This window comes from Antechinus flavipes, chromosome 2, assembly GCF_016432865.1.
Source record: "Antechinus flavipes isolate AdamAnt ecotype Samford, QLD, Australia chromosome 2, AdamAnt_v2, whole genome shotgun sequence".
NCBI classification, from domain to species: Eukaryota; Metazoa; Chordata; class Mammalia; order Dasyuromorphia; family Dasyuridae; genus Antechinus; species Antechinus flavipes.
This window is the reverse complement of record NC_067399.1, coordinates 444,817,645-444,828,608: the sequence shown is the minus strand read 5'-3', so window position 1 is coordinate 444,828,608 and position 10,964 is coordinate 444,817,645. Positions and strand designations below refer to the sequence as shown.

The window sequence follows — 10,964 nt, the reverse complement described above, 5'->3', positions numbered from 1 at the left end:
AAGGCCATTAAATTAGGAAATTAAGAATCATTGATGAGGGCACTTTCCACTGACTGATCAAATGGGAAGCCAGATTTCAGAATTTTAGAAAAGAATGAGAAGATAGGTAGTAAATGAATTTTGTCATGAAAGAGAAGAGAGAAATAGAATGATAAACTGGGTTATGGTTGTTAGGGAGTGGAAAGGAAAAAAGTGTTAACTTTCCAGGCACAAAATGAGCTAAAGTGCAGAGGAGGTAGAATGTCATGCAACTTTCAGAGGACAGAAAATGGTTCCATTTAAAGAAATTATAGCATCTTAGAGGAGACCATAGCACTCATACTTAATTTTAAAATGAAGAAAGAAAACGATTTGCCTATAATATTTGTGAACTGTTTGGTTCACACCACAGTGTAAATATAAGTGCTTTTATTAAGTGCTAGGTAGGTCTAACCCTGGAAGTAGAACAAGTGTTAAGAGTACAAAAACAGCGAACGAATGAATAGAAAATACGTGAGTGCTGAGGCCGACAGGATTATAGGATTTAGCGCCTAGGAGGGAGCCTTAAAGACCCTTAGTCTAAACATCTCATTTTGCAGCAGAGGATACTTCGTTAGGAAAGGTATCACTTCCCAAGATAATACTGTTGGGACGGGGGTATTGGGGGTGTGTGTTGAGAGGGACGTGCACATTTAACACTTAAAATTCAGGCAGGTTAAAAAGCTCTCCAACTGGCGCCTCCTGTTGCTTGTGGCTGCCAGTCTTTAAAACCCAACCACGTTGTGAGCGCCCTGAAGCTCCGGAGGCCCCAGAGTGGCCAAAGGCGCCTGCGCACTGCGCATTGCCGGGGTTGCCGACGCCGTAAGCAGCCCCTTCAATTCCTAGCCCCGCGCTTGCCAGCGGGCTCTAGTTCCAAGAACAGAGTTGTGGAGGTGGGGGGGAGGAGAGTAGCTGAAGGAGAAGAGCGGGGACTCTGGGTGAGCGGTGGAAGGAGGAGTTCCTTATGCAAATGAAGTTCCGCGCTGGGTGGGGTGGTTGGGGCTGTCTCGACGTGGGGCGTGGCTTGAGATGCAAATCAGAGCCAACCATTTGAGTAGCGAGAGGCGGGTTCTCCTAGAACCAAGCCAGTTTCCCTCAAGGTTGCCGGTTTTCTTCTTCCTCCCTCCTACTGTGCTCTTCCCTCCCTTCCTGTTTCGCCCCCCTCCCTCTCGCCGGGTTCTGTTTAAAAGCGGCCGCGCATGCGGCCTGTTAGTCTGTTACACATCTCTGAACTTCATTCCCTCCGCAAGGTCTGCCGCCGCCGACGCCGACGCCGCCATTCCCGCTGCTGTTGCTGCTTCCTGGGCCTCACTCGCCCACCGCCTCCTTTGCTCCGAGGCCTGATCTCCTTACTCAGGGCCGGGGTCCGAGCAGGTCTGTGCCTCCTATCGCCCGCCCCGTTCCCAGGCCCGCCGGTGCCGGGGCTACGTCCGGCTTGAGTGGAGATTAACTATTGGGAGATAGGTCCCTATTGGGAGTAGACGGTTACAGGTGGCCAGAAAAGCCCAGGAACTTGCCCCTGCTTCTAGAAGAACAACAACCTCTACCAGCTACAGCTTGGGCATCGTGCCTGCCGGCGGCCGCCTGAGCCCGGTTTCTAAGAACAAGAATGGAGGGGCACATGAAACTGTCAGTGGCAGAAGATACAGTGGAGTATCATCTCTTTCTGTTACCAGAAGAACTAAGAGATCCAGAAAAACACAAACAGGTCCTTCAGAAGTATATTGCAACAATAACAACCCAGTTTGCACCTCTGTTGGTCTCCTATATCTGGCAAAATCAGCCTTTTAATCTCAGATATAAGCCTGCTAAAGGTAGCATTCCTGCTCATATCGTTGGTGTAACTAAATTTGGGGACAACATTGAGGATGAATGGTTTATTGTTTACCTGATAAAGCAGATTACAAAGAAATATCCAGAGTTAGTAGCAAGGATTGAAGACAACGATGGTGAATTCTTGCTAATAGAAGCTGCTGAATTTCTCCCTAAATGGTTGGATCCTGATAATAGCACCAACAGAGTATTTTTCCGCTGTGGAGAACTGTGCCTTATTCCAGCACCACGAAAAGCTGGGGAAATACCCTGGTTACCTGCCACACCTCCGACAATCAATCAGGCGTTGTGCATTATCACCAGACACTCTGAGAAAATCCTCGCCTCCGAATCTATCCAGGCAGCAGTTAACAGGCGCATCAAGGGGTACCCAGAAAAAATCCAGACATCCTTTCATCGAGCTCACTGCTTCCTCCCAGCTGCTGCTGTGGCAGTTTTGAAACAACGTCCTCAGTTGGTAGCTGCAGCTGTGCAGGCCTTTTACTTACGGGATCCTATTGACCTTCGAGCTTGCCGAACTTTCAAAACATTCTTGCCAGAAACGCGTATCATGGCTTCAGTCACATTCACAAAGTGTTTATATGCACAGCTGGTACAACAGAGGTTTGTGCCAGACCGCCGGAGTGGGTATAGTCTGCCTCCCCAGTCTCACCCCCGGTATCGAGCTCATGAACTGGGCATGAAACTGGCTCATGGCTTTGAGATTTTGTGCACTAAAGCCAGTCCGCTTCCTGGGTTCAAGAAGTCTCCAGTGACTACCACCCCTCTCTGGAATGGCTTTCTTGACAGTCTGAAACAGAATGACTATTTTGAGGGAGAGATAGAAGGCTCTACTAAGTACCTGCAGAAACTACACATGGCAGAGAACTACTTTCAGCAATCTGTGAATGGCCCAGAAAACTTTCTTGACATAACTCCAGGGGAAGAAATCTTAACCTTACTACAAACAATGCCTTTTGAACTGGAGGAGCTTAAGAAAGAAGATGCTGATCTCCCCTTAGAGGATGATGATCACTGGTTGTATCTCTCACCGGATCAGCTGGACCAGATTCTGCAAGAAACTACTGGTAAAGGTGAACTGGGTCTCACTCCCACTCCCCAGTGGGAGGTAGAGAGGCCCTATGACCTAACCAAAGTCATGGACAGTATGAAGGCCTTTGTGTCCAAAGTCTCCACCCACAAAGGAGCAGAGCTGCCCCGGAAGCCATCGGAGGCACCTGTCACTTTTGATGCAGATGCTTTCCTCAATTATTTTGACAAGATTTTGGGTCCAGATTCTGGGGAGTCAGACTCTGATGATTGCGACAATGATGATCTGGATGAGGAGAACTCCGAATACCTCGACAGCGATGACGACTTAGACCTTGGAACCCAGAACCCTGAGGGAAAGGTCTCTACCAAGGAAATGCTGGAGAGCATTAAGTCATTAATGGCACAGATGGACCAAGAACTCACCCAGACAAGCATCGGGAAAAGTTTCACCACCTGGAAACAAAGGGACAACTTGGCAAAGGAACTGTCTCAAGCTCTTGGCAACAGTTTTGATGATGATAAAGCCACAACAGATGGTTCTGTTCTGGAACCTGTGGATGTGAATCTGAATTTGGTCTCAAATATCTTAGAATCCTACCATTCCCAAGCTGGACTGGCAGGACCTGCTTCAAACCTTCTACAGAGCATGGGTGTACAGCTCCCTGATGACATAGATCACAAGCATCCCTGCAAGTAACTGAAAGTATAACAAAATTTCCAATAAAAAGTCTGATATGCCCTCTGTTATTCTACTCAATAAATGCCATTCAAACAAACAAACAAAAAAAGCCCTTCCTGAGCTATGCTGGGTACCAGAATCCTCAGAGTTAAGAAAGTCCAGGAATAAGAAAGCTGCAGACTGCTCCCTTGGAATAGACTGCTTACACTGATGATTGTAACCCTAAATGATGATGTTCTTACCTGAAGTGTCCCTCTTTGCCAATCTGGTTATATTGCCCTGGATGCCCCTTCTCCACGTTCTCAGTGGTGGTTGAGCCCGGGTGCGCCTGGCCCCACTGAACTGGAGAAAAGAAAGGGATGAACTAACCTGATGACTCAGTAAAGCAGCAGCAGCAAGGACAATAACATTTGGGGCTCACAGTGGGTCACTGCACAGCCTCACCTTGACTTAATAGCTGGCACCTTCTTAGAACCTGCTAGCCAGTCACTTGGGAAGAAATAGGGGGAAATACCTTGCCTTTTCTATTTAGGAAAAGGCCAGGAGGAATTGGCCATGTTTCCCAAGTAGTATTGGGTTAACTGGAGCTCCGGGGTTGTTTCAGTGGCAGAGGCTACAGGAGACAGGTTTAGGGGGTTGTCTGAGAGTTTGCAGAGGAGGGAAAAGATCTGATGACTTAGCTCTGAGGCTCAGCCTCAGGGAAATTAAAGGAGCAGGAGAAGATGCAGAGGAGTCCTGAGCAGGGCTGGACTAAACCCACCCTGGGCCCAGGGCAGCTCAGGGCCTTTTCTACATAAGAACAGTTAGCGGGCCAGAAGAGGCCCCAGCTGGAGTTTGCCAAGCCCCTGGTGTAGAAGGGACGGCCTCTGAGGCAGGGACGGGAAGGGTTGGAGAGGCCCTAGCAGGGCCTAGGTCGGAGGAACAGACAGGACCCGAGAAAGGCCCATCACAGTCACAGCCACTTAGCCCACTCGAGGTGGCTCTGCCCCTCTCCAGCTGACTGGTGCCAATTTACCCGACTGAGAGGAGAACATGGGATTCCTCTGAGAAAGCTTTCAAGGAGGGTCAGTGGTTTGCCTAGGCCCCAGATCCCAGATCCCAGACCAGGAGCTGTGGAGCTGGACATCTCCATGATGGGAAGGACTTCCCTCAGCCTCTTGTCTCATTCACCCCGGGCCTGCCTTTATTCGGGGTTCTTGCTCTTTCCTCCCTGGGCCCCCTGCTAGGAGTCACCTGCTCTTCTCAGCATAGAGCTTTACTCACCCACATGCTGGTCCACACCAAAGATCTCCTGGCTCCGTTCCAAGGCCTGGCAGCTGCAGTTGCTCCTTCCCCTCCAGCTTCCAACAGACTCACACCCAGGCTTCACTGGAGCAAGGGGATGGCAGTGCTTTCTCTCAGCTCCTCTCCCCCCAGTGGCTCCCTCCCCAGAAGCAGATTTTTGTAAGTAGCACTCACACTAATTCTACAATGGGAAACCTCTGCCTTTTCTTAGCCGAGGATTTAAAAATCTTCACCTGGGCCTCATTCAGTCGCCTCTAGTGTCTTGTAGAAGAGCAGAGCTTGGCTGTATTACACCAGGAATTGGAGATGCAATCTGCAGCACCTGGAGTGATTTGGCTTACTGATTTACTATCCCCTGCTGAGGGGTTGCTGAAAGAATTTGGGGACGTAGTCGCTTCCCTGGGCTTTGGTTTTACCATAAGGTTTTCCAGCACAGTCACAGCTGGTGCATCGTTTCCTCCCATACAACTTGTGTCAGTGCATTATCATATACCTGGACTTTCTTCTACTCATGAGCCAAACCAGCTAAATAACATCACTGACTCTTAGAGCTGGAAAGGATCATCGTTGTCTGACCTTCTCTCTGTCGCAACTCCTCTTCTCTTTTTTCAGGTAAGGAACCCTGACCTAGAAAGGGTGGGTGACCTTCTGGGATCTGCAGCATACAGTAGGAGAGGCAAGCCTGTCACTCGGGCAGGGTTTCTCACTTCCATTTCAGTGGTTGATCTATTATACAGTGTTGTCACATTTATTTACACATGGTTCGTGTATATGTTCCTTGGGAAATCATGTTAAAAGCTAAGTAGATATGAAAAATGATGCATTATTTTGCTGGGGGAGATGGGAGGCCCAGTTCAAGGAAGCCAGAGGAGCTGGTGGAGGGACTGCAAACCTAGAGAGGGCAGACTCGAATTGTGCTGAATCAACCATTTTTGGGAGGCTAGGATAGAGACAAAACTGGGCTCCCTCCTGCCATGGAGGCACCGCTCTCCGGAATCCCCTTTCTCCTCCCACTATGGGCCTCCCTCCCCCCCTTCAGCAGTAACTTCACTGTAATGGGCCAGAACTCTGGAGAAATATATTTAGGCAAGGACTCCTACAATAAGGTGTTAACTCAATGGAATTGATAAGGTTTTTTAGCGTGGTGCTCAACAGTTCTCTAGTTGAGTACATGTATTTAATACTTAATGTAGTTCTACAAGATTCACACCTACCATGATGTAATTATAAGAGCATACAAGCTGGGACAAAGTCAGCCAGATATTAATTCCATCTCACACCGCTGTGGTGGCTGCTTGTCCTTCATTTCTCTAGTGAAACCAAGGCTGGTGCCAAGGGCCTTCAGAAAGCTAAACCAGAATACTACAAGCCACCACCGGGTCTCAGACTTGGTTTCCCCTTGGGAGTAGGGCCACACCGACCGAATTTGGGGCCCCCACCTCCCAGGCGAGCTGTCGGAGGAAGGCTTGCTGAAGCTGTCCCAGCAGCAGGCTGCCGTGCTGATGCAACAGGAGGAAAGGGCCAGGAGGGTTCGGGAAAAGTAGGCAGCTGTGTTACTGAAACAGCAGCAGCAAGAGATGGCCAAGATGGGTCCCCTATTCCTCGGCCCCTTCTGGCTACTCGAGTTGCTCCTGTAGATCCTCCACCTCCTGGTGTTCCCGTTGGAGCTCCAGGCCCCGACCTCGGGGCCCCCCACCTTCCCCAGGAGGAGAAAACAGAGATGGACTATCCCAATGTGGGTCCCAAGACCCCCCGGGCCTTGCAGAGGAGTCTGCAGCTGAAGGAGATTCGGCAGCAAGAGCTGATCTCGGTGCATGATGAATCGGACATTGAGAGGGATGCAAGCTTATCCTCTGCTTCGGAGACTGCAGAGGACACCGCGTCTTTATCCAAGAAGGTGAAAAACCGAAAGCGCCGGAACCGCAAGAAGCCCCGGCGTTCTGCATCGAATCGGGCCGCAGCGGCAGCCGGGAGTCCAGGCGATTGCGAGAAAGAGGCGTTGTGTCCTCAGGGCGCGGAGTCCCCTGCGGCCACAATGGAGATAGAGTACGTGACTGAGGAGCCGGAGATCCATGAGCCCGACTTCATCTTCCTCAGTAGGATTTTTGAAGCTTTCAAGCTGACTGACACCGTGGAGAAGGACAAGGAGCCCGAGAAGCTGGGTAAGCTGGAGAATTCGGCCGCCCCCAAGAAGAAGGGTTTTGAGGAGAAGCACGAGGACAGTGACGACGACAGCAGCGATAACGAGCAGAAGAAACCCAAACTCTCCAAGAAAAAATTGCGCAGGAGGAACCGTTTGACGGTGGAGGAACTGAAACAGCTGGTGGCCCGGCCGGACCTAGTGGAAATGCATGACGTGACAGCCCAGGACCCCAAGCTCTTGCTGCACTTGAAGGCCACGAGGAACTCGGTGCCGGTCCCACGCCACTGGTGCGTTAAGCGCAAATACCTGCAGGACAAGCGGGGAATCGAGAAGCCACCCTTCGAGCCGCCAGACTTCATCAAGCGCACGGGGATTCAGGAGATGTGGGGGGCTCTGCAGGAGAAGGAAGAACAGCGGACCATAAAGTCAAGGATGCGGGAGAAGGTGCGCCCCAAGATGGGCAAGACTGACGTGGACTACCAGAAGCTGCACGACGCCTCCTTCAAGTGGCAGACCAAGCCCAAGCTGACCCTTCACGGGGACCTTTACTACGAGGGCAAAGAGTGGGAGACTCGGTTGAAGAAGAAGCCGGGGGATTTGTCTGATGAGTTGAGGATTTCCTTGGCGATGCCGGTCGGACCAAACGCCCACAAAGAGCCTCCCCCGTGGCTGATCGCTATGCAGCGATATGGGCCTCCCCCTTCCTACCCCAAGCTGAGGATCCCCGGACTGAACGCGCCCATTCCCGAGAGCTGTTCCTTCGGCTACCACGCCGGGGGCTGGGGCAAACCTCCTGTGGATGAGGCCGGGAAACCGCTCTACGGAGACGTGTTTGGCACCTGCGCAGCGGAATTCCAGACCAAGGCGGAGGAAGAAGAGATTGACGGGAAGCTGTGGGGAGAGCTGGAGCCTTCTGACGAGCAATCCTCCGAAGAGGAGGGGGAGGAGGAGGAAGAAGAGGGAGAGGTCGATGAAGACAAACCCGACGAAACTGGCTCCATCGCCCCTGCAGACAGTGGTCTCATCACCCCAGAGGGCTTCTCATCGGTCCCTGCTGGGATGGAGACGCCTGAACTGCTCGAACTAAGGAAGAAGAAGATTGAAGAGGCCATGGATGGCAGCGAGACACCCCAACTGTTTACGGTGCTGCCTGAGAGAGAACAGCCAGCTTGGGAGGTGCCTTGATAGGTTCCACCCATTTTTATGACCTGTCTACATTGATGAGCCGCAAGGGCCCGGCTGCTGAACTTCAAGGGGTGGAAGTAGCCCTGGGCCCGGAGGAGTTGGAGCTGGATCCCTGGGCGATGACCCAGAAGTATGAGGAGCACGTGCGGGAGCAGCAGGCCCAGGTGCAGAAGGAAGATTTCAGCGTCAAGGTAGCCGAGCACGCTGCCAAGCAAAAGCAAAAGAAACGGAAGGCTCAGCTCCAGGACAGCGGCGGGGGGAGCAAGAAATACAAAGAATTCAAATTCTAACCCCGAAGATATCGGCCTCCTCTCGGTACCCTGGACTCTGCCTTTGGTTCCTGCGCCCCGGGGCCTTCAAGATTCCAAGAACTCTTGTTCATTCCCATGTTCTTATTTCAGACTTTTTTTTTTGTAAATGAAGCTCTTCCCTCCCAGGGGAAATAATAAATAAAATTAAAACTTGATCTGGTCAACCTCTAAATTGATGCAGCTTTCAATGGAGCTCACTTTTTCAGTCACCAAACCGTGGAAGTTTACCTTGGGACTGCCAGCTTGAAAAGCAAAGCAGCAGAGAATGCTAGAACTCAGAGCAGCCAGCTGTTTACTGAATTTGAAAACCCTTTGATTTCCTATTGAGTGGGGACAGGCCAGGAACTAACAGGGATTATGCAGTTTAGCTTGTGTCTCATTTGGTTTTATTTTTTATATTTTTCGCTTACTTGGCCAAATCTCTTTCCATTTCCATAATACTTTTCTCATAACTGTTGGGTTCTGCACACATATATTGTATCTAGGATATACTGTGACATATTTAACATGTATAGGACTGCTTGCCATCTGGGGGAGGGGGTGAAGGGAGGGATGGGAAAAGTCGGAACAAAAGTGAGTGCAAGGGATAATGTAAAAAATTTCCCAGGCATGGGTTCTGTCAATAAAAATTTATAATTATTAAAAATTTAAAAAATAAATGTTTGTGACTAACTTCTAAAAAGAAAATACTTTTCTCATAACAAATTTAAGTTGGGGAATAAAAGCATTCTCCCTATTTTACAGAAACAAACATGCCAAGAAATAAAAAGACTTCCCCATGGTCACATAGCTAATTTTGTATCACAATCAGAATTCAAACTGAAGTCTCAGTCATTCTCACTATAATATAAAAGTCTCTTGCACCAAGACAATTATTATTATTATTATTTTAAAAGTCTCTTGCATTAGAAATGCTCTAAAGGTGGGGCAAGTGGATGGAGCACCAACTCTGAAGTCAGGAGGACTCAAGTTCAATCTGGCTTCAGACACTAACACTTTCTAGCTGCGAGGCCCTAGGCTAGCCACCTTATTCCAAATGCCCTGTAAAGAAGTGTTCTGAAGAAGCAGAATTCTCTTTTAAAAAAAATAATAATAATTTTTTATTGACAGAATCCATGCCAGGGTAATTTTTTACAACATCATCCCTTGCACTCACTTCTGTTCAGATTTTTCCCCTCCCTTTACCTCCTCCCCCAGATGGCAAGCAGTCCTATACATGTTAAATAGGTTACATTATATCCTAGATACAGTATATGTATGCAGAGCCAAACAGTTCTCTTGTTGCACAGGGAGAATTGGATTCAGAAGGTATAAATAACCCGGGAAGAAAAACAAAAATGCAAGCAGTTTATATTCATTTCCCAGTGTTCTTTCTTTGGGTGTAGCTGCTTCTGTCCATCCTTGATCAATTGAAATTGAATTAGAACTTCTCTTGGTCGAAGAAATCCACTTCCATCAGAATACATCCTCATACAGTATCGTTGTTGAGGTATATAATGATCTCCTGGTTCTGCTCATTTCACTTAGCATCAGTTCATGCAAGTCTAGCCAATCCTCTCTGTATTCATCCTGCTGGTCATTTCTTACAGAACAATAATGTTCCATAACATTCATATACCACAATTTACTCAACCATTCTCCAATTGATGGGCATCCATTCATTTTCCAGCTTCTAGCCACTACAAACAGGGCTGCCACAAACATTTTGGCACATACAGGTCCCTTTCCCTTCTTTAGTATCTCTTTGGGATATAAGCCCAGTAGAAAGACTGCTGGATCAAAGGGTATGCACAGTTTGATAACTTTTTGAGCATAGTTCCAAATTGCTCTCCAGAGTGGCTGGATGTGTTCACAATTCCACCAACAATGTTTTAGTGTCCCTATTTTCCCACTTCCCCTCCAAAATTCCGCATTATCTTTCCCTGTCATTCTAGCCAATCTGACAGTTGTGTAGTGGTATCTCAGAGTTGTCTTAAATTGAATTTCTCTGATTAATAAAGATTTGGAGCATATTTTCATATGTCTATAAATAGTTTTAATTTCTTCATCTGAGAATTGTCTGTTCACATCTTTTGACCATTTATCAATTGGAGAATGGCTTGATTTCTTATAAATTAGAGTCAATTCTCTATATATTTTGGAAATGAGGCCTTTATCAGAACCTTTGACTGTAAAATGTTTTCCCAGTTTATTGTTTCCCTTCTAATCTTGTCTGCATTAGTTTTGTTTGTACAAAAACTTTTCTATTTGACATAATCAAAATTTTCTATTTTGTAGTCAATAGTTATCTCTAGTTCTCCTTTGCTCATAAATTCCTTCCTCTTCCACAGGTCTGAGAGATAAACTATTCTATGCTCTTCCAATTTATTTATAATCTCATTTTTCATGTCTAGGTCATGAACCTATTTTGACCTTATCTTAGTGTATGGTGTTAAGTGTGGGTCAATGCCTAGTTTCTGCCATACTAATCTCCAATTTT

The 10,964-nt window shown here is 48.1% G+C and overlaps 1 protein-coding gene and 1 pseudogene across 1 annotated transcript; both read left to right on the top strand.

Moving 5' to 3' along the window:
- Positions 1-919: 919 nt before the first annotated feature.
- Positions 920-3,671, top strand: LOC127550398 (protein ecdysoneless homolog). The gene has a single exon (XM_051979309.1). It carries the CDS (start codon positions 1,628-1,630, stop codon positions 3,578-3,580), a length of 1,953 nt encoding a protein of 650 aa, XP_051835269.1. The 5' UTR covers positions 920-1,627; the 3' UTR covers positions 3,581-3,671.
- Positions 3,672-3,771: 100 nt separating this feature from the next.
- On the top strand, positions 3,772-8,657 carry LOC127550399 (splicing factor 3B subunit 2-like; annotated as a pseudogene).
- Positions 8,658-10,964: the final 2,307 nt, after the last annotated feature.